Source organism: Hetaerina americana, unplaced genomic scaffold (assembly GCF_022747635.1).
Source record: "Hetaerina americana unplaced genomic scaffold, ioHetAmer1.1.p SCAF_1, whole genome shotgun sequence".
Taxonomy (NCBI): Eukaryota; Metazoa; Arthropoda; class Insecta; order Odonata; family Calopterygidae; genus Hetaerina; species Hetaerina americana.
Window position 1 is genome coordinate 10,575,329 of NW_027286069.1, and position 24,915 is coordinate 10,600,243.

The 24,915-nt window shown below is 35.9% G+C and overlaps 1 protein-coding gene across 2 annotated transcripts; it reads left to right on the top strand.

Annotated features, from left to right (window-relative positions):
* Positions 1 to 18: 18 nt before the first annotated feature.
* On the top strand, positions 19 to 23,526 carry wds (WD repeat-containing protein wds). 2 transcript variants are annotated; one of them, XM_071585304.1, is made up of 9 exons: positions 19 to 192; positions 416 to 585; positions 660 to 756; positions 6,515 to 6,678; positions 11,131 to 11,220; positions 12,629 to 12,768; positions 13,890 to 14,121; positions 15,569 to 15,656; positions 22,239 to 23,526. In XM_071585304.1, the coding sequence occupies exons 2-9, from the start codon at positions 472 to 474 to the stop codon at positions 22,337 to 22,339; spliced, it is 1,026 nt and encodes a 341-aa protein (XP_071441405.1). In that variant the 5' UTR covers positions 19 to 192; positions 416 to 471; the 3' UTR covers positions 22,340 to 23,526. The 2 variants fall into 2 exon arrangements, with proteins under 2 accessions (XP_071441405.1, XP_071441412.1); XM_071585311.1 differs by lacking the exon at positions 19 to 192 and adding an exon at positions 205 to 327.
* Positions 23,527 to 24,915: the final 1,389 nt, after the last annotated feature.

The following is a 24,915-nucleotide window of genomic DNA, read 5'->3' on the forward strand; positions in this document are numbered from 1 at the left end:
GACATGGAATGGGAATTATGGGAAAGAACTAAGCGGTTTCACATGGGTGTTTTTTATGCTCTACATTCGTTAAAAATATATTCCTAAATTGTCCGAAGTCCTATCTTTTCATTATTTCGCACCTTTGAAATATATTTGGAAAATATATTGATTTGGCTAATATCGACAGTTTCCTTGTAAAACAAAAGAGCGGTGGGTATAAGAGAAAACGTCGAGCGATTTGAAGTAGTCATGTTTATTTTCATAGACAACTTTAACTAGTATTTACCTATACAGATTTGGGTTAATGCCGTGGTTTTTTAACTGTTGTCAAGCCCATGTACTTAAGTTCGTAATCCATATTCGTGCTCTATTAATATTAGCTAGAGTTTCATCAAAGCGCAATTAGCACATCAGAAATTTTATCCCTTTCCAGGATTTGGAATGATTTTCTGTGAGCAGCATACATAAATTATCGTAGTATCTCTCACAATGGTGCCTCTAGGACAGCCTCCGTCTTCTCATCCCTGCAATAACCCACCTTCGGCAGTGCCTAATTCTGGTGGTCAAGCAACTGGCACAACAAAATCATCTAGTTCGGGACTGGTGTGTACCTCATTAATAGTTAACGCGTAACTTTTAAATAGTATCATTCTAAAATCTAATTCATTGTGTTATAGAAGCCCAACTATACCCTGAAATTCACACTTGCGGGACATACCAAAGCTGTGTCTTCTGTGAAATTCAGCCCAAACGGTGAATGGCTTGCTAGCTCATGTAAGTATGATGATATTTAGTTTTATAAATATTACCCATATTAATACTCGCGTTTAGTAGTACAAGCCATATGGCCAGTCTTTCTGAAAAAGTATTTGAATTCTTTGCCCATGTATTGTCAACAATTGAAAGAGATGTAGTTTCCAAGGTTCTTTGTATTAATTGGAATGATTAGCGATGTATAAATTTTTCGGAATACTGCACCCTGCAATTCATTAATAATTTCGATTTCCTTACTGAAATCGTACTTTTAATTTACAATAATATCTTATTGATTTATAGAGGAATTGTTGTATTCTACTAATGTCTTTTCAAGTACTTATTCTGTATAGAGATAAAAACATCACCCCGTCAATTTTTCAACGGAACGCCGTATTTATTTTGTGCATGTTAGTATGACTAATCGGGGGAACGGAAGGGTACCATTTATTTAGTGAATGAGAAGTTGCTGAAGTTAGACTGTAGGGAATCACTGAAGATTCTGGATGCTATGGACCTCTTATAATTGACATTGAAGTAGCACTGTAGTTTATAAATGATTGGAGGTTCTTCATATTGTTTGCTTAAGGTTGAACATTAATAACATTGTTATTCTATTCATTTTAATCTGGGAAATGTCCTACTAGTGTTCGGTTCTATTAGAACTGATCGTAGTGGGTGAGCACTATCAGTGTTCACATTCAGGTCTTCAAGAACAAAGGTTAGCTATGGTGTGAACCTGTGATAGTTAATGTTCCTTAAGGGAGTCAATAGATATGTTATTCTATTTTACTATATTTCGAGTCCTTGCTGTCTGTTTGGTTGCTTAACAATAAATGTTATCCATTTATGTCAGAAACATTGCATTAATTAATGATCAACCTTTCCTAGTCTCTAGTGGGATCTTGTCACTTGCTCTAGCCAAGGTGCTAATTGCTGGTTTGATTTTTTTGTAATGTCTTGCTGATATACCTGTCCAGTTTTGGGTTTTAATGTATAGTTAGGCCAATATGTAGGTTTCAGAAACTTTACATCGCCTCATTTGCTGCTGGTATGGTAGAGTTAATTTTAAGGACAAAGCTTTTTTTTGCAACCATTAAGTAGAATTTTTCAAATTAATAGAATTAATATTGAACCAGTTACTGACAATAAATCAAGCTGTATCTTGTTTGTTATGAGGTCAACATTTATGCCTGCCTAATATAGGACAAATATTCTTCTACCAAATTTATAGAAAATCTTATGGCCTTGATAAACTTTATAAGAGCCATAGGAAATTTTCTAGAAAGATGTTATTTAACGGGACTGCAGAGCTCAAGTTTTCTAGATTTCAAAGATACTTGTGTTGCACTTTGGTATTCGATCTTCTCTTATTTTTATGTCTAAGACTGTTATGATAAAATGAGTCCTAGCAGCAATGAGACTTAGCCCAATCTGCCATATGTCATGCCCGGGTGCAGAGGGGCAAGACTTCAGCAGTCATTATCCAACAAAATCCTTGCCAAGCAAAACCAACAGCAGGAGCATAGAAGAAGACCAAACTAGGTCTAATAGGGATCTGTGATGTTACGACGATGGCATGTGCAGGAGAATTAGAAAATATAAAGGAAGAGATGGAGAGGAGAAATGAAGATATTTAGGGCTGTGCAAGATCAAATGGAAGGTTTGCGTAAAATACTGGAGTAATAGTGACAAAGTAATATGGAGAGGAGGGAAAGAGATCTAGGGGTGGCAATAATATTTTACCAAAAGGTAGGAAGAAGCATAGTAAATATAGAGCAAGCAACTGATAGAACTTTATGTGTAGAAGTAAAAGATGCACCAGTGAACCTGGTAATTGTACAGGTCAACTGGCCACAGGCAATAATGGGAAGGAATAAGTTGATAGGGTAGACGATCAGTTAGCGGACATTGCGAATGTACCTGGAGGGAAGTGTATGGTACCGATGGGAATTGAAATACGACCATAGGCGAAGGAAGAGAGAGTAGTAAGGTAGAGGACTATGGCTTAGGAACAAGAAATAACTGTGGAAAGAAAGCAATAGAGTTCTGTAGGTTTGGAAATTCACTGAGATTCTGTAATTCATCAGTTAGATGATATTATTGCGAGGCACAGATTCAGGAACAGTGGGATCAATTTGCATTTTCCCCAGGAGTTGATGCAAATTCAGTTCACAATTTAGTAATAATGAAGTTTAATATTCAATTCAAAAAGATGAATTGGGAAAGACAGTTAAGGAAATGGAATGTAGGAGTATTAACTAGAATGACGAGAATTGAGTATCAGCAGGATGTGGAGAAATTTTGGTCGAGGACCAAAACCATCAAATCAAATCAACGAGGAGAGCAATCAAAACACATCAAAAAAGGGATATTAAAAGTGCAAAATAAACTATGGGAACAGTAAATAGGAAAAGGACAGGGAAACCATGGTGTACAGAGGATATGATTAGAAAGATAGACAAGAGAAGGAAATAAAAGAATGTCTACAAAGAGTGTAAGGCTGTGGGAGTAGCCAACATTCTTGCAAAACTATTAATGGTTTAGGAAAGCAAGGGAGGAAAAGTTTTATGAATTATTGGTTGCATTTGTGAGGGAATAATTAAGCCAGAAGATTTAATCAAATTACTATTATTGCCTAATCCAAATAAAAGAAAGGCAGCCATATGTGAAGACTACTGAACAATAAGATGCACTTTGCAAGCATCTAAAGTGATTTTCAGGATCATCAACCAGAAGATGGAGAGCAGAAAAAATGATAAGTTAGGGATGACCAGTTTTGGATCAGGAAGGGGGCAGGCATGGGTGATGCCATAACAGTAATGAGGTCACTAATAGAGATGAGCATAGAATACGATCAAGATGTATTTGTTTGTTATTTACATTTTGAAAGGGTATTTCACTGAGTGAATACGGTAGAAATAATGAATGTGGTGGAAAATTAATTTAATCAGGTTTGCGGATGACCAAGTATTATTTTGCTAGTCGTCAAGGGTTGCAAGCTCTGCTGATTGCATCGGAAAAACTGCAATAGGTATCATATGAGAATGAATATAAACAAAAGGAAGATTACGCTCTTTTCAAGAAAGAGAAAGGCTAACTTATGTATAAATAAAAGTTCATTAAGTAGAGGAGGAGGAACAATTTTACTACCCCATAAGCGTTTTGGACCAAATGGTCATAGCAGTTCGGACATTAGGGGAAGAATACCACTTGGGAAAGAGGCTTTCACAAGGAGGAGGGAATTGATAACAGCAATGTTGGATAAGGATGTTAAGAAAAGGCTTATCAAAAGTTTTCTATGGAGTGTGTGGTTTTGTACGGTGCAGAAACATGGTCATTGAAACAAGATTATAAGCGTAGATTGAAGGCTTTTGATATGTGGGTCTATAGAAGGATGGAAAAGGTGAATGGGTCAAGAGGAAAACAAATGAGAAAGTACTTATCATGGCGGGAGAGGTGCAGAGTCTGTTGAGAGAAGGCTAAAGGAGACAGGAAAGGTAGATGCAGTGCATTTTTATTGGCAATGGGATGTTGAAGACTGATAGAGGGGAGCATGCAAGCAAGAAAGTGGAGGAATAGGGCAGGCTTGTTGGACAGAATGAAGGGAAAAAGGAAGTATGTGGATTTGAGGAGGAGCTTTAAGTAGTTTTGCATTATATGGGAGAGGAAAGGGATGTATCATTGCATCCAAAACCTGGTTGATTACCAGTAATAATAATGATAGTTATCTCACTTCTCTGCTGAGAGAGTCATCACGGTTCTGGTCGTCTCTCTTTTAACAATTAGGCTCCGGTGGTGGTAGGGTAACGTCCTTTCCTGCCAACCCAGAGGTCATGGTGTCTAACCCGCATAGGTCCATAATTGTCTTCAATGTAATGAGCAAGTGTTTGGTGGAAGAAGGGACTATAAAGTCTCAATCTCGCCCCAATCAAAGTCGTTAAATATTTAAATAGATAGACCCTCAGAATTTGGTAGAAAACATGCCCCCCCATGCATGCTCTGTACCTCTATGCTTCCGCCTGCATTTCTTTTGGTCTTCAAAACCCATTTGATACTGCTGGTGAATTTGTAAGGCTTGTTCAAAAAGAGATGAGACTGCTTGAGTAAATTCTTGATTTTATTAATTACCATTTAATCTACTTATTACCTTAAAAATACGGCCCGTGGCTGCTGATACAATGCTCACAATGATTTTTTGAGCTTTTGAATGCCGTTCAGAACACTTCTTTGAAGATAGCCTTTAAGTCTGCAGTACCATTTTCTTGGATGTCTTCAATAGTTTCCATTGGGCATCCTTTCATGGTGGATTTCAACTTACGAAATAGGGAAAGTCTCATATAGCAAGATCTGGAGAGTAGGGTGGCCGGGGTCACTGGTGTGCTGTTTTTGGCCAGAAACTCAGTAACATGTCAATAATGTGTGCATCGGTGCATTGTCTTGATGAAAGCACCAAAACTTGTTTTTCAGCAATGGTGATCTCTTCCGCGACCTGAATTGTCTTATCCTCCACATAACCTCTATAAAGTGCTGCCCATTCTCTGCTTGTCGTTTGGGGATATATGTTCAGAGTGTAAAATCTCTTCACAATCAAAATCACCTTCACCTTCATTCTCGATATCCAAGCTTTTGGGTCATGGGGAAGGGTTTTAATTTTGGGAGTCACCTTATCTTATGTCGCCTCCACCTTTGTTAGCCATGTTCATGGCAAGCAAAGCCAATGAATGGTTCAAATTTCTGAACCATAGAGTGACAAACTCTAAACTAATTCTTTCTTATTGGTGGAATAGGGACAAAAACAATGTTTATGTTTACAAATGTATTTAAATTAACATGGTTTCTTTATAGACTAATTTTGTCAGAGACCTGATGATATCACTCAATGATAAAGCCATACTCTTGTAAAATATGTTAATGTGGAAATAGTGTTTTTGTTACGTTCCCGCCATTAAGAAAAGAGTTCCATGCAATCAGGCCAGCAATTGCATGATTTTTTAATGTTTCCTTGTTTGTTAATATTATCCTTGAGCATAATAATTCTTCATGTTAAATCCCTCACAGCGTCTTTAAAATATCTACAGATATGCATTGAAGAAATTAGAGTACATCAAACAAGTGATGGGAAAATCTTGAAATTAAAAAGTTATCAAATTAATTAAATGAAAAATAAAAATTCTTTGGCTTTGAAAGCATGAATTATAAATTCATAGACTTGGTCAAATTCAAGCTTATTTTAAAAAGTATTTACTAGACAAAATCCTAATTTTTTGTGTGTTCATAATTACTTAATAAAAGTGAAATTTGTATTTACAAATACTGATAATCAAATTTAAGTTTGAAAACAATCAAATTTAATGCTGCTGATTGAAATAGTTCTGGTATTAAGATAACCATTTCTCTTAAAGGCCTAGAATGATGAAATGCTTCTGTACAGAATGCTTCTGTACACTGTTAATAGAATTACAATAAGTACATTAATTTTTTGCCGCATGTGATGAATATTAATTAATAAAGTCCTATGAGCAGAAACTATGTGGAAATAGAGCATGTGCTAAAGGGTTTATTTTAATTATCATTGGCGCAGATGTGTAAAATGCCTTAGCCTAGTCTCAGTGTATCATATTCACTTGGTATTAGTGCTTACATGTCTTTGATACTCTAATTTCTCTTCTTATATACTCTATTGGAGAATGAATGAAAATTTTAGAGGCAATACAATATTTCCTGTTACTGTCATTGATAATTATGAAAAGCATATGTTTTTTCATGTTTATTGCAGCTGCTGACAAACTCATCAAAATTTGGGGGGCTTACGATGGGAAATTTGAGAAGACCATTTCAGGACACAAGATGGGAATATCTGATGTGGCTTGGTCCAGTGATAGTCGGTTACTTGTGTCTGCATCTGATGACAAGACATTGAAGATTTGGGAACTAAGCTCGGTTTGTGTTAATATTTCACTATAGCTACATATAGTTTTTCAAAAGCATGTAATTAAGACATTAGCCACCTCAAATCCCACTGGTTATAGGTTAGTGTTTTTTTAATTTCATCCGTTTAGAGCTCTTTTTGTGTGTATATTTATGTTTATTTTGACAGACTAGTCAGTCGCTATTTTAAGTGACTGAATATTGTAAAATCTCTTCTTCCAAAAATATTCATATTCAGTATTTAGCAATTGCCATTTTTCCTGTCCTATGAAACACGCCAGCACCTAGGCATACTGTGATTTTCATGTTGAAATTTAGGAATAATACTTGGATCTTACAAAAAAGATCGAAGTATTTTAGTGATTATACTTATTGCGAAGAAACGTGTGTTGTTACATTAACGAATTAGCAGGTATATCAATGTTTATTCATCATAGAACCCCAGAAATTCATCATCACTGGTGCTAAATCATTTCTGCTGTTATTTTCACTTTCCTCATTAACAATGTTGCCTTCACTTCAACATGTATACCACATTGCCCATCATTTTGACACTCCTCTGCCCTCTCTTGCCTTGGCCCTTCAACCATTCCTTCTAGCACCTCTTTCAAGAGGTAGTCCCTTTATAGCACATGTCCCAGCCAATTCCTTTTTTCGATTGTTTTCAGCAATCTTCTCTCACTCTCCTAATACCACCTTGTTCCTCACTTGGTCTGTCCACTTTATGTTGAGCATTATTCTCCATACCCATGACTCAAATGCCTCCAGCCATTCCTTCAACTCAGTTCATGTTTCACAGCCATATAACATAATACTCCATGCATAGCACTTAACTAGTCTCTTTCTCAATCCAATATCCATTCTGTTACTTAACACTTTTCTTTTCTTGCTGAAAGCTTCCTTGGCCAGTGCTATCCATAATTTAATTTCGTTTTCACTCTTCCATCTTTTTGTTACCTCTGTACCCAGATACTTGTACCTCTCTTGCTGTTCCAGGCATTCTCCTTCCCATTACAAAATTTATTTTCTCATCTCTATCAACATTCATTACTTGTGTCTTTTGTGTCTTGCTCCTATTTATCATCAAGCCATACTCCTCCTTCATGCTATTAAGGTATTTCAACATCGCATTTAATTTTCTAATTTTCTTCTTCCTTAGCAAAAAGGATCATGGCAATAGCAAATTTGATGCATACAATCCTTCTTCCACCAACTGACCATCCTGTATCCTCTCTCCAGCACATCCTGACCATGTCTTCCGCATAAAGGTTACACAGGGTGGGGGAGAGACAGCTCCCCTTCCTCACTCCCCTCCCAACATCAAGCCAACCCGTCCTCTCTTCATCAATGCTAATACATACTTCCTGGTTTAAGTATAAATTTCTAATCAGTCTTCAGTATCTCCAGTTCAAACCTCTTTCTTTAAGGATTTTCATAAGTTTTCCCCTTGTACACAGTCAAAAGCCTTCATGAAATAAACCAAACACACTTTCAAACCTTTTCCCTTCTCCTGATATCGCTCACAAATGGTATGCACTATTCTTATTACATCTTGTGCCCATTCCTCTCCTGAAGCCATGCTGTTCCTACTGTGTTCTCCATGATTTTTTCCAGTCTTCTATTCAGTACTCTAAACAGTACCTTTGCTGTCTAGGTTATGATGCTTATTGTACAATGTTCCTTTTAGTTCCTTGTTCCTTTCTTCTTTGGTAATAATATCATCTCTGTTCTCACAAAATCCAGTGGCAACTGTCGACTACAGTAAATTCTATAATATTACCCTACGAGGGCGGTTCATTAAGTACCCGTGTTTGACGCCTAAGGGCGTTCCTGAGGGAAGTTTATGTTATCATCCAGTGCTGCCATCTGTCAAACGACGGTATAACAAATTTCAAAATGACTTAAAGGTTAGTTTGGATGTGGCAGCCAATCAAGTAAGACGTGTTTCGTGATTTTCGCTAAGATGGAAAAAGAGCAGTATCGTTCGGTGATTCATTTTTTTTTTTTTGGATGGGAAGAAATGCGAGGAGATAAAAGCAAAGTTGGATGCTGTTTATGGGGACACTTGGCCATCTATGACCACAGTTAGATATTGGTTCAACGAATTTAAACATGGGCAAACATCTGTTTTAGATGAGGAGCGACCAGGACACCTGGCAGACGTGGTAACCGAAGAAATCATGCAAAAAGTCCACGCCATGATTCTCACTGATCGACGAACGAAAATGCACAAAGTAGCGGAGGGCGTGGGTGTGTCGACCGGAACGGCAATTAATATTTTACATGATAAGTTGGCAATGAAAAAATTGTCAACCCGATGGGTGCCGCGATTGCTCACGGTGGACAACAAGCTGATCAGGCTGTCAACTTCGTTGTCGCCGCCAAACTGCATGAACTACGTTCATTGCTATTCACCCGATCTGGCTCCCTGCATTTCTTTTATATTCCCTAACATGAAGAAATGGCTTGCGGGAAAAAAATTTAGCTCAAACAACGAAGTTATCGCTGAGACAGAGTATTTTGGAGAGTTTGACATCCTATTTTTTGGAGCGGTTAAAAAAATAGCCAGAATGTTGGGAGAAGTGTATCTTTCTAAAAGGGGACTATGTTGAAAAATAAAAAAATGTTTTTGAAAAAATGGTTTCTTCATTTTTAACACATTGAACCGCCCTCGTATTTCTGATGGATATAAATTCCATCAATCCCTTTTCCTGCAGGCATTTCAGTAGCTCTACATCCACACCCTGTGCCTTCCTGTTTTTCATCAAATTTGCTACCACTATAACTTTACTGAGCAAGATATCCTGTCTAATGCAGACTTTATCCACCTTGCACTCATTCTCTGCATTTGGTTGTTCAGATTCTTCTCCTTATACAGGTCTCATATATTCCTGCCATCTTTCCAGTACTTCTTTCCCGTCTTTTATCATATTCCTTCCCGGTTTTTGTTCTAGTGCCATCCCACTTAATATTCTTCACTTTGTAGTATACCAAGGCATGCCTTCCCATATGTTCCAGCTCTTCTATTTCTGCACATTCTTTGTTTAGCCGTTCTTCCCAAGCTTTATATGGCTCCCTTCTTAGTTCACTATTCAATTTTCTATGCAACTTTTTTCCTCCATAGTCTTTTGACTTATGTTCTTTCTTCTCTCCTCAATTTTATCAGTCATCGCTGTTGTTATCCATGACATCTTTGTTCTTTTCCCGTTCCCCTAGCCCTCCAATTCTTAGGTTATCTCTTCAATACCTATCTTAATTCTCTCCTATTGTTCCTCTACACTTTACTCAGTTCTTGTATTCATTCTCTTTATCTCCCACTACCTCTTCGCATAAATGTCCTCCTTATACTGTTTCTTTAGTTTATCCAAATCTCACTTTTTAACCGTCAGAGCTCTTTTTATCCTTTTCAGTCTTTTCTCAAGCTAAGAAGTACATGGTCACTATAAATATCTGCACCAGGAAGACCCTAAGCCCGCTTCACTCTGTTTCTGTGCCTATTTTCTACAATTTAAAATCTATCTACTCTCCATACATATCACCTGGTGCTTTCTAAGTGTGCAATCTTCTCTTTGGAATTGAAAACATGTATTTGTAACTATTAGCTTATTTTCTCTACAGAATTCTATCTAGTCTCTTGGCTCTCTCTTTACTCTCTCAAGTCCATACTGCCCAACCGTTCCTTTCACTACTCCTTTATTTATACTCATGCTCCAGTCATCCATTACAATATTACAGCATCCTTGTCCCCTTCATCTCTCCTCATTTTCTCTCATGTAATTCCTCTTCTTCCTGATCATTATGGTTGCGTGTTGGCATGTGCACCTGAATGACTATAATGTTTTTTAATGCAGACTATCTTCATACTTATCACTCTGTCATTGTTGTAGATCGCCTTGTGGACGCAAGCCTTTGCATTTTTACTTAATTGACAGATGTCATTTAAATTAATCATTTAATAAACATATCTATCCCTAATTTTCTTGTTGCAAGTAAGAATAGGAATGTTGAATGTGATGAAGGGAGGTAGGAAAAATGTGAAGGCAATAAATGGTTTACTGCTATTCACATGTAAGGGTATTTCGATAATATGAGGCGGGCTTCAGAAATGTGGAAGTGTGTAGGTAGTGGATCCATCATATAATTGCCTTGGTGGGTAGACTGCTCTGAATAATAATATAGCCTAAACCTGGAATGTTAATGTAATGTGAAAATATTATAATTATTGTCTACCTGAGTGATTTAAAATTGCAAGGAAAAACATTTTTTGGAAAAGTATGGTAGTGCTGCTTCTTTTAGCCCTTTGATAAACTGGCTGCACTACACAGGCAGGCTGCTTTCAAACCAGTATTATTCTTGTCTGGGTTATTCAGGTTCAGATTGAAGTCTTTACTGCATTTTTGTTGTTGTATATTTCACTTAATTCACTATTATAATATGCTATTTAAATGTTTTTTTTCTCCTTAGGGAAAATGCCTGAAAACACTGAAAGGACATAGCAACTATGTGTTTTGTTGTAATTTCAACCCACAGTCAAATTTGATTGTCTCTGGATCGGTAAGTAGTATTGATAACTCTTTAAATTGGAATAAGGTCCTAATCATAAATTATTTAAAATAATCTTAAAACGAAAATATTAAAGCAAATTTATGTGCACAAAATTAAGGGACTCAATTTTGGTGGCACAACCACCTAATCAGCCTTTTCTACAAATGATGATGCTGAAATATTACTCAAAATTGATTACACATACAAGAGTCTAATACGATCTGTAAAATTGTCACAATTTGGAGACATTAGGAGAAGGGAAAAAATTACCTTAGAAACCAGGCTGAATGTTCAAATCAGTCATGCATGCCAAAGAATATTGAAAAAAAATAAAAGTATAGAACCGGTTTTTTTGTCTCTCTATGCAAAGGGCCATTTTGAATTGATTGGCCTGCTAAGCTTGTTCTTTTTCAAGTTTGGTAATGGGCTAGACCCATGCATAGTCTCTACCTTGACTCATATGAGGAGTAGCAGTTGACCCCTTCGTCAAATAATTGGGGCCATTTTTGTTTGCCTTTCTGTCTCTAAATAATGGCATCTTCACAAATTTATCATTTATTTCATGGGTCTATCTTACATTAAGATAATCATAGTCAACATAATTAACAAAAAGTAATGCTGGTTCTTGTCTTTGACTGATTATTAATCAACTGCACCTGCTTATTTTGGAGCTACTCTCTATGAATTGAAGCCAACCCGCCTCCCAAAACCTAGTAGACACACACGAATATAGTGGCCGCAGATAGTCAGGACTTCTCTACATATATGGTTTCATAATTTGTGTGGTAGAATAGTGGATTGAGCACCTTTACCCAAGTAGTGTGATTTTCTGGGTACTTAATCTTTCCAAATAACTTCAATGTGCACAGTCACTGGGATTGTTTGAAGATAATATGCTTTCATCTACATAATACCCCGCAAGCTGTCGCAAGGGCTTGTGGTGGGGGGTATTAGGTCACCACCCGTGAAAAGGAACATGCAAAATCAACACATACATGCATAACACCCACAGCGGCGTACACACTCATGCAAAAATCCCTTCATCCAATACTCATATAAACACATGACCATAAACCAACAAACAATTCCCTTTAAACCATGGTGCCCTGTGAACTCTATGCTCTCATATCAAGACTGACTATGTTAAATAATATTCCTTAAGCCATATAAGATTGTTTACACCACTGTAAAAGTAAAAAAGGCGGGGAATATTGAGATTGGGATGTTTGCATTTACACGGGGGTATTTCCCAAATAGTTTTATAATGAAATTAATTTTATTGCCAGAGACAATTTGGGAAATTACAAAAACGCACAAAGGCACACTGGTGAGCCCTTTCCACTCACTTGCAAAATTAAACTTCAGGTTGAAGTATCTGGATAAATGCCTTTATTAAATGGAAAAACTTTCGTTACAGTTTGATGAAAGTGTACGTATATGGGACGTCAGATCTGGAAAATGTTTAAAAACATTACCTGCCCATTCAGATCCAGTTAGTGCAGTTCATTTTAATCGTGATGGATCCCTAATCGTGTCCAGTAGTTATGATGGCCTCTGGTAAGTGAAAACAAATTTTTTGTGATCATTTTTTATAGTACTTGAGTTGGAAATATTAGTAATGTGGCTTTCCTTTCTAGATAATGGGAAATCTAAATTGTGGTTTCTTTAATTTCAACGAACTTTCTCGTTATTAATATAATTCAACTCATGGTTCATGAGCAGGTGTTCCACAAACATACTATCAGTAGTATAGTGTAAGTAGGAACCTGAAGGACACAGCTGTGATAGAACATGTTACCAGCACTTCTTATATAATTCATAACATGATAAGTTTTTCACAAACTGAAATTTTCATGCGTGTTAATCACATGAGTAATCTTTTCTTAAATTCTAATAAATTATCAAGCAAAGTCATGTGGGTGTGCATTCTGAATTCTTTACAGAAGCTACTAGACAAATTTCTCGAACGAACAGTAGTAGACAGAGCAAAGAGTAATTTTTTTTAATGAAGATTGTAGAAATGAAATGAAAGTATTGGTATGAAAGTTGGTCTGTAGGGAATTATTTGGACCTGAGAAACAGTTCTCTTATGTGTGAAAGCATTAGAACCCAGTTTTGCTCTGTGAAGGAGCTTAAACAATTTTTTTTAGGCTCTTGTCTTAGCGTTGTAATGGTACAGACTTAAGGTTACAATAGAAAGTGATCATGGCCGCAATTAGTAGTCGCAGTAATTTAATTTTTAGATGCCCTGACTGTGAGGACATTTGCACCAAAATTAATCACCATAATTCACATTTATCAACATGCAGGTTGGTATGATAGATGAGGGTAGAAGTCACTTAGTGCTAAGCGCATGGGCATGTTAAATTCACACAACAGGGTAAGGGGGCCAGTTACTTTCTCTCACCCATAGTTACCTTTGAAGATCTGGTATCTGAAAAATCGCATAGCTAGGTTGAATCTGAGAGTGTCCAGAGGCATCACCTCGAATCAAACCCAGGCCCTCTGGTCAGTAGCCCAGTGCTTTACTCACTGGACTTCTATATCCCCTGGTAATTAAATAGTGAAGTTCGGTGTTTTTTTTTTCAATTATATTGTGTGGACTATTAGAAATTCAACTGCTAATGATATAGTTTTTGGGGTAATTAAAAACATGCTACATGTTACATCTTTTACAGTCGAATTTGGGATACATCATCTGGCCAATGCTTGAAAACTTTAATTGATGATGATAATCCTCCCGTGTCATTTGTCAAGTTTTCCCCTAATGGCAAATACATATTAGCAGCAACACTTGATAATACGCTGAAGTTGTGGGACTACAGCAAGGGCAAGTGTCTCAAGACTTATGCTGGTCATCGGAACGAGAAATATTGCATCTTTGCTAATTTTTCTGTTACTGGAGGAAAGGTAATTATCCAGCATTTAACAGTAGTTTATCTCTAATGTATATTTGTACTAGCTATTACCTTCCATAAAAATTGAAATTCATAAGGTTCATTGATTAAAAGCATAATATATAAGTATAGCTTCTATTAATGTATATACAGGGTGAGTCAGAATAGCCTCCCTAGTTTTAAAAAATCCCTGAAGAGCATGGAGGTGGATTAGCGGAGTTGGAGTAGTGGCATTAGCTGGGGGGAAAAATTTTTAGTAGTTACCATGCAGTGGTCTGGTGAACATCAAGGCTTTGTCATAGAAACGTTCTTTCAGAACAATGATAGTGTGGTGGCGATGCAGAGAGCACTGTGGTCTCGTGATGAAGCACATTTTCACCTCTCTGGCTCAGTAAATAAGCAAAATTTTCGTTACTGGGCGACTGGCATTCCTCATGAACTTCACCTAAGACCTCTTCATAGTCCCAAATTGACAATTTTGTGCACTGTGTCCTCCATTGGCATTATTGGGCCCTACTTTTTTGAATCTAGAGGTTCAACTGTTACTGTGAGTTCCATGCGCTATTGTGGCTGGAGAACTTTTTACTCCCCAAAATGGATGACTATGGTGAGGAATATGACACAGAAGCCTTTTGGATTCAACAGGATAATGCCACGGCGCATACCACTCATCGTTCATTCCAAATCCCACAAGAACAATTTCCTGGCCCCGTGATCTCTTTACGAGATGTTCCTTTGACCCCTCGCTCCCTGGACTCAAGCCCATGTGATTTTTTCTTTGGGGATATCTCAAAGTTGAGGTTTACAAAGTTCAACCAAAGGCCTTCAATGCTCTTGCGGAAGCAATAACAGATGTCATCGCTGGAATAACGCAAGATATGCTGAGAAGAGTTTTTGAAAATTTTATGAATGACTCAACATGCGCATTGCTCACCAAGGTCGTCACCTGGGTAAAATACTTTTCAAGACCTAATTTGAAAAATGGCGTTAAATGTAGTTTTCAGAAATAATAACTTTTTTAATTTTCTTGGTTAGTTTTTTTGTAATTTACCTGTCAAATATGGGAGTCAATTCTGACTCACCCTGTCTGTATCTATTTTATGAAAAAGTATTTTTTTTCATTTCTGATGTGATTAGTGCAGCTCTGATATAAATGAAAATTGCATTGTAAATGCATGCTTATATTTCTTAGGAATGCATTTTGGACAATTGTTTTTCTGCATTACGTAATTTGATGTTATCATTTTGAAACATTTAGAGTATTAGTAACACTGAAAAATATTTTTTGCCAATTTGGAACTTGCTAGAACAATTGTTGAGAAGATTAGCATTTCTGTCTTCTGTTTCTGTCTTTCTGTTTGATGGTGTAATTGTTAGCTGATTTTAACTTTTTTAACAAGCCTATATTTTTTATGATAGTAAATAATTTCTTTTATTTACAAATTTCATCCCACTCTCAGTGGATTGTGTCTGGTTCTGAGGATAATATGGTCTACATTTGGAATCTTCAGACCAAAGAAATTGTTCAAAAATTACAAGGACACACAGGTAAGATATCTTTTTGATTATTATTGGTGAAAAGATTTTGCTGTCATTCATTATGTTATGTATTTATGTTTGATTTATGTTGTCTCTGATATTCTTTATCATGAATATGTAATTTTTCAGTATATTTATTCTAAACTGACCTTTTATTCCTGATAACTGAATAGTTTTCAAGGAAGGGAGGTAGATAATTGGTGGAATTAAATTGATAAAATCAACTAATTTTTATATGAATGTGTAGTTAGACTAGACCTTTAAGTATAAAATTTCAGTGACGACATCAAGGGTCAGCTTATACAAGAGAGAGGTGTGTATTGTATGTTTTTAAAAAATTTTTTTTGAGTTGTGAGTTACTTTCTACAAGGTCGCATTCTGAAATTCATGGCCATTGTATGCCCTCAAATAACATCACAGTGATAACTTTTCTTACGTCAAAAAGTACTTAACATATTGCTGCTTGCTTGTTGTGGTATAGCAGGGAAACCAAAGAATTGTAGCTGTATTGGAAGCATTTGCAGTAAATTTCAGAATTGTCTTAACATTTTACTATCAATTATAATGGTAAATATATTAAATAAGTAATGGTTATCCACAACTTCATAGTTACCTTTAAAATTTTTAATCATATCTTTTAGCTGTTGTTACCTGAGAATATGCAATCAATGAAAGTTAAAAATTTATAGTTATAATCAATTTACTGGAGTTGACATAGCAGTATTTAATAATTACCACAAAACTAGGGTTGATTTATGCACAAGATCGACCTATACATGAGTACACACAGTACTCATGCATATACTACTATGCACCACATAAATAAGCATATTATAAATTGTCAGTAAAAGTGTGAACAAAGTGTAATTGATGATTTTCTTTTCTTTTAACTTTTTGCTACAATTTATGTACCGCAATTCCTTTTTATCTGGACCTTCTAGTTCATGTTACTCATTTAGGAATTGCATTAGGTATCATTGCTGTAATTGACTGAAAAATAAGTTAAGCTTGCTCTTACAGCTTTCCTCTTGCGACTTTTTCTTCAGGGTCATTTTTCAAACTATTCACCAAATATTATTAGTTTTGCACAAAAAAATCTCAAATGATATGTCTGAACACAAGTTTGGAAAAATGTGTGATCACTAGCAATATTAAGATGCTAGGAGAATGAGTGCTAAATGCAACCAGAATCAGCAGGCCTACAATCACTCCGGGAATCCCCCTCTCCTCATTACTTGCTGTGAAAGGTACTCGTTAAGAAAGATTCCATTGTGCGCATGATAAAAGTGTGTGCTTGAACCATTGAACCGTTTTCAGAAAAAGTGCAAGCTTTGACTGACTGAATTTAATTGTAGCTATCTCAGATATATATTGCAGATTAAAAGGATTTGTACTGAATATACTACCTTGATCAAAAAGTTCCCGGAATAACCACCGTGTGGCGCTCCCATCGTTCCGATTTGAGTTCTGTTTTTTTTGTTAAATTGGTACATCTGTTGTTGATATTCCCTTTAAATCTTAGTGTCATAACTTGACATTTGCAAAAGTTACGGTCGGTTTTCGGTATGTCCATCAGTGCTTCCTGCGATTTTTCCATTACTTCCTCTCGGCTGCTAAAACGCGTTCCCCGTAATGGTTTTTTAACTCGATTGAACAGAAAGAAGTCACAGGGAGCCAAATCAGGTGAATTCGGTGGCTGTTGGATGGTATTTGTTGCATTTTTCGTCAAAAAATTACGAATAAATATAGCACTGTGCGACGGTGCGTTATCATGGTGCAAAATCCACGAGTTTTCTGCCCACATTTCTGGTCTCTTTCGGCGAATTGCTTCACGCAAACGTCTCATAACGCCCAAATAATACTCTTTGTTTACTGTCTGGCCTTCTGGCAAAAATTCATGATGCACTACACCGTTGTAATCCATGAAAACCGTCAGCATTGCCTTCTTTTTTGACTGAAAACGACGTGGTTTTTTTGGTCTCGGCTCATTTGGTGAACGCCATTCACTTGCCTGATGTCTGGATTGCGTGTCGTACTCATAAACCCACGTCTCGTCTCCAGTAATGATCCTTTTGATGAATGTGGGATCGGATTCAGCCTCGCAAATCATGTCTTTTGCGACGTCAACACGGTCTCTTTTTTGCATGAAATTGAGGTCTTTCGGCACCAACTTTGCTGCTACACTACGGAAACCCAAATCATTAACCACAATGTCTTGGGCGGATCCATAGGCAATGTTCAAGTCCTCCGCTATTTCTCTGATGGTTAATTTGCGGTTATTGACCAACATTTCTTTTACTTTATCAATTTTTTCACCGACTTTCGATGTCGATGGTCTGCCACTGCGTTCATCATCTTCGATTGACTCACGACCACTTCTGAACCGCTCGTGCCACTGGTAAACGACCGTTTTTTTTAGAGAATCGTTGCCGAAACACTTTTCCAACATTTCCAACGTCCGTGCGCCACTAAATCCGTTTTTTACGCAAAATTTAATACAAGTTCGTTGTTGCAAATTTAAATCCATTTCTGAAATTATAAAAAATCGCCAACACACACAGAGATAGATGTACTCTTGGCTACGTAACTTTTGCAAATGTCAAGTTATGACACTAAGATTTAAAGGGAATATCAACAACAGATGTACCAATTTAACAAAAAAAACAGAACTCAAATCGGAACGATGGGAGGGCCACACGGTGGTTATTCCGGGAACTTTTTGATCAAGGTAGTATTCCCATGAAAATGTAAGAATTACAAAATAAATCCAAAGTTCTTCGAGGAAAACCTGTCGAGAAAGGGTGTTTATACTTGTGCGCTAATGCTGATCATAGCCATGTTGTCAAGGTCATGTTGAAGAGTATTCCTATGGAATAATGTGAACAACCTTAAACTCTTAAAGAAAATGACGAGTAATCTGTCTCTACCTTAAAGGAATTTGACACAGTCTTTATTGTGGTTATCACAATGGACTGGATGCATTCATTTAGTGTCCTATGTAACAAAACACCAAATTTATGTTCTGAGATTCCTAAGGAAGAGATATAAGTAATTTTTTATAAGTGCTGGAGACAACTGAAAATCCTGAATCATTCATTTCAATCAAACTTTAAGTTCCATTTTCAGTGGACATTTCCATCATGGAAAATTCAAGCAAATGCTCCCGTGGTTATATTAATAGGTCAACATCTCATTCACTCCGTTAATTACATTCTTCCATTGAAGCTTTACTAAAATGTAAATAAAATTCACTTCCCAGGTGACATTAATTGAGTTTTATCGCAACATCAACCATAATATTCTTGGTATGGTAGCTTTTAATTATGCTGGAGAACAGCAGTGTTGAGTAATTTCAAAAGAAAAATAGCCCAATTTTCAGAAGTAAAAGACTTCTATGTTAAGTTTGATCAAATACTTATCTTCATAATGTATAAAATAATGAAAAAGATTAAATGAACGAGATAGTAGAATTAAGCATGTGTTACCATGTTTTAGTACAAAGATACTGGTGAGTGTCTATTAACTTTCCTTTTGGAGAAAATGTAAGATATATTATATTAAAGTAAGTTTATTTCATGTTTTAATGGGAACTTAGTACACTTTGGGTCTCTTAATGCATCATATGGAGTCATTGGAAATCATCAATGCTAAAGATTAGAGGTGGAAAATGTTCAATGTGGTTATTTCTGTCAAAACCTTGGACAATCTTGATATCTTCTCATCCGGGCAACTCTCAGCCCTATATAGTTGAGCATAACAAGCGTTTGTGATATTGCATATTAGGAGTGCTGGAATATTTTTGTTAAATTTGATGTTTGTGTATTAGTAAAGGGGCATACAGGAGACAAATGCATAGTATTCAGTATTTTTGTCAGAAAAGTCATCGGGTGTGGTAAGATCTTGGGATGGTTTTGTCATAAATTGCATATTCAATAATGCTTATCTACAAGTATGTACCCATTTACTGTAATTGCCACCATATAAGGCACACTCACTTTTTTCATGCATGGTTTTAAGGAAAAAGAATTTAATTTTTTCATGTGTTTCCATGTGTTATCATACTAATTTAATTGTTATGTATGTCTATAAAATGGTACTAGGATGCATTGCGACTATATACCTTTTCATGGCCAATTCGAAAACGCAGGAATTAATCTTTGGAGCTAAATGAAGAATCACTTTAAGTCTCTCTTTGGAAACTTAGTCTTCACACTGTGAATCATCTTCTGGGCCATCAAGTACATTATTTATAATGTCTTATTTCTTAATTCATTTTACAACTCCCACATTTCACAGTTTTCAATGAAATTGTGACCGATTCACTAATCTGTTCAATGCTAGTCCTCTTTCTCCTTCCTGAACTTGTCACTTAAAAATCTACAGACAGAATCCTGCTGTACCATTTCTCATACATAATTCTTTAATTTAACCTCCTGTTTTTGTCGAAGGGCTACATGCTCGCTGAACAGCGCTTCAAAACTTTCGCAGACATCAGAAAATGCCTTGACAAATTGTTGCATTGAAAGAGAAAGAATTGTTTGGAGTGGTATCCACAAATTGCCCGAAAGATGGGAAAAATGTTTAGCTAGCTAGGGACAATATTTTGAATAAATAATTTTTTCACTTTCCAAGAAAAAAACATGTTTTTTCCTGGCCAAAAACCGTTGATTTAAGCTTGTACACCTGATATAATTCTGCTGCATTTATTCCTTGTAAAAGTGAGTGAAATTAGAATGGGCAATTCTGAAAATATATTTATAGTGTGGGTTCAGATTTCAAAATAAAATCACATCACATTATTCATTTTTATTATGCTTCGGTAAATCAAAATCGTAATGATGAATATATGATTGGTTACTTATGTGTGCCCTCTTACATTCTCAAATCAAAAGAAGACTCTTAATGTGTTGTGAAAGAAAAAAATCAGCTTACCCTTCATCAGGAACTCATTCTTTGCCCGACACAATGCAAGTACAAGTGTATGATGTAGTGAGAATGCCAAAGGTATTATGATGATAAAATGTTTTTAATTTGTAATTGTTTGAGCAACCTGGTCTTTTTCATTTTGTGCAACCTCTTGAGGGCTAATCATCAATCATTGAATCATCAATTATTGCATCTAATGTGATTTGTCTGCAAAACCAAATACCAATTATCATTAAAAATTTTAAAAACGGTAAAGGAAAAACCAATTTAAGAATTAACATGGAAAAATGTTGAAGGTTTGCTGGTTGAACTGCATGGTTGACCTTGACATTAAAAAAAAAATTGTCAAAAATATTGTTCGTAATCAAGATCTCTATTCACTTATATTTATTAAATCAGTTCATTTCTCCTGAGTAGTGGTTGGTCTGCATGTTGACTCAACCATTCCTTGTAGTTCCTGGGTTGATATTATCCTCTTTGACTTCCACAGTTCCGCTTAAATATCTTTTTTGGAATTAGTCTGTTGCTTGTCTGGTCTCATGCCCAGTTGTTTGTATTACCACATGTTTTACTCATCTCCGGACTGGTAGATCTTTCTAAATGGAATGAATTATTTCTATCTCAATCCTGTAGTCTCCTCTTAACTTCCTCCTTCAAAGAATGGGCCTATTATCCTACAGAGTAACTCCCTCTGAAAAGGGCATTTCATGTCTCTTGTCTCCAGGTTCCCGACATGATCATGGCTAGAGTAGACAATAGTTTCACCAGCAACCCTGCCAGTAGGTTTTGGTGAAAGATCTAATCAAGTTATATTTGTTGCAAGGATCTGGAAGTATGCAGAGATCAACTGATCAAAGCTATTACTTTCTTATTAAAAAATTTATGACTGTGGCTTCAGGAGCCACAATGTTATTTTCATAAAATACTATAAATCCATATTCTGGTAGAGACCAAACGGTATTTATTCAACCAACCCCACAAGAAAACCAACAAATTTCTTCATAGTGAGAATGTTGGACCATAAGACCATTTTCCTCAAGTTTTACCATAGTATAATTGTGAATTGGTTAACCAATTTGATTATATTTCCCTCTTTAAATATTTTGGAACTTTAAATATGTGGAGAGGTTTATGATGAATAGTGAATGTGAGGTTCTTAGAAAATTAGAGCCTTATTTTGTAGCACCATCTGGGATAGCCTATATTGTTGCAGGTAGGGAATGGTATCCCATTACTATCAGTCTGCAAAATGAGTCAATGTATAAGGTTTTAGTCCAAAGAATTACAAGTAATAAAAGATGTTTAAGAGAAATAGTGAAATAATATGAAAATTTCACAAATACCACCCAAAATAATTTATTTTGCAGTGCATAAATGGATCAATTAGTAACTGCAGAAATTGACATTTGTGTAAATGTAAACATGTCTTAAACTGCCACTTGCATTTAAATACGTGTTTATATTATTATCTTCTTGCTTTGGCTTTATTCTTGCATACAAAAGGCCCAATTTTTAAATAGCTCTTCCAATTTGTTACCTTCCTTTTTCACTCAATTGATACTGTATAGACTAAATCATTTATGCTATATGAGTTTTTTACGTGTGTATATTTTTTGCTCCAGTTAATCTTTTATAAAATATTAGCACTTTTTAATTTTTTACCAGATGTGGTGTTATGTACAACTTGCCATCCAACGGAGAATATAATAGCATCGGCTGCTCTGGAGAAGGATAAGACAATTAAGCTGTGGAAGAGTGACACTTAAAATGATCCTGTTGCCATGGTACTCCTGGTCACTCAGGAAGTTGCCTTCACTTGTGGGAGTTTTGAGGTGCTTAATTCCTAGACATGCTCCCTTATTCATGCCCTCTAAGGTGGATCATAAACAATACAGAGATTTTGGCATGAATGCTTTGATTTGTATATTTTTATGTGAGTTGAAGCTCCTAGAATCAGTGTGTGACTTTTGATGACCACTTATAAACAATAATCTCCCACGGAAATTTATGAACCAGACTTGTGCTAAGGTCTAGATTCTTTAAAAGACACCTGAATTTGTGAAAGTGCAGTCCTGATTTTCAAAGTGATAAACATGGCATGGTATTCAACTGCTGCTGTTTATGGTACAGAAAATCAAAATATCTGTGGTACCTGCTGCACGTGACCCATTATTCTTTGTGATGCAGCCGTGATTACAAAGAAAGGGGTTCCCAGTTATATGGCAATACATTGTAATATGTAAATATTACTAATAACATGTAAAAATGCATTTTTGTCCTGGTTTATGTAACCTATTATGTGGTTAGGCAATTTTATTAAACATTATTCTATTATCAAAATGTGAAATGCTTATGTTTTTATATCTTTGGGTATTTGTGGTTTTTTTTACTATTCAGCGAAATAACAGTGCTTTGTTGTGTTCTCAGTTTAATTTTATATCATTTGAGCAGTATCCCTCTATTTACTGGTTTAGTGGAATGTTTGACTTTGTTTATACTTTCTGTAAATAATAAAATATTATATCACTATATTAAGCACACAGGCTCTTGTGGTAACATGATATCCTTATTGTCAGTGGTCTCAAAATTGTCATAGTGCCGTGATGTTTCACTTGCCAGTTTTGGCATCACTTCATAAGATTAAAAAGATTGAATTGCAGTTGCCTTTTTGCCTCAGGAGTAGTTTTTGGTCAAGTTTGTCTTATTTCCTGGCAAGATATAACTCTGCATATCATAATTGTGTGTGGTATAGACTCATGACAAATTTAATAGCTCACTAAAATTCAGGTTATTCTTGTAAAATCATATCACAAATTTCTCATTGAATATTACTTTGTTCTCGTCCATATTTGAGGCAAAATATCAGTCATTTCTCGTGAATGTGTTAACTTCTAAGAATTGAAAATTACATTTGAAGAATTAAATAAATGTGGACATGTGCCAAAGGTGATAATGCATTTTTCTTACTCTTGATGTGCATGTTACCTTGGAGTACCACCTTTAGAGTTTCGGGCGTTTGATTTGTAGAAGAAAAATGAGAAGGTAGGTGGCTCTGAAACTCATTTGTTCTGAAATAGTGCTACATGATTTTCAGCGTGCAGACAGCAGCCTTCTAGTTGATGAAACATGTCAGTGGCCTAAGTTTTGGTCATGGCAGCTCCGAACATTGAAAGCCTCCAGTTTCCCCATCTCTTATTTGTTGTGGATCAGTCTGCTACTGCAGCTGGAATGAAGGCATTAGCACCAATACTGTTTCTTAGGCCCAGGTGTAATATTGTTTTTCATTCAAAAGAAGTTCCAGTAAGTGAACATAAAAGAGTTCTAGCTTGCTCCCTAGTGATAATTGGTTGCTTTCATTTTAATTTGAAAGTAATATTATCAGTTGATGGGCCAAAATATTCATCTGAAGCATGTCAAGTTAACAAAGGCGTTCCACAAGGCTCAACCCATGGGCCACTCCTTCTTCTGATCATCAATGAACCATCTAACTTCTTACAGTGTTGTATGCTGATGACACTAATGTAATAATATCAATACAAACATATCCCAACCTTGTGGAAAAATCAGTCTGTCATATTTGCAATAAACAAGCGGCTTACAGACAACCTTCTAGGCTTAAATATAAATAAAAGTAAAATAGTATACTTAAGACGCAATAAGAACGTGACAGTTGATCTGCTGGTAAAAATTATGACCAATTAATTGAGCATGTGATGGAATGTAAATTTCTAGGTATTTCTCTATATGCAAATATTTCTTGGGATATGCATGTAAAAGCCCTTTAACATAGGCTCAGTTCAACTTGCTATTTATTAAGACACCTTTATGAAACTAATAGTAAAACTGTTCTATTCAATTTATTCAAATATAACCTGGAGTATGATATTATGGGGATCAGCAGCTATTTCTCAAACCATCATGAAAATGCAAAAGAAAGCTATTAGAATCATCCCCAGGAAACCTCACAATGCTCCATCAAGGCCTATTTTCCATGAATTAAATTAGCTACCACTACCGTGCATCTACATTATTTTTTAAATTCTGTATATAAAAAATAACATTGGCAACTATTCTCTTAACTCTGCTTATCATCATCATTGCACCAGAGGAAGGCACGGCATGCATTATGGGAATGTAAGAACTGAAGCATTGAAATTAGGACCCAATGAAATGGACATCAGATTATATAACAAAATACCAAAGTATTAAGGATACAAAAGGAACTGCTGCATTCAGGTATAAATTAAAAAGATATCTTAACCGTAATGTGTTGTACTTGGTTGACGAATATCTGAACAATATTCCCGACCAGTAAGTTAATACTTTTAGTTAATAGCAATGG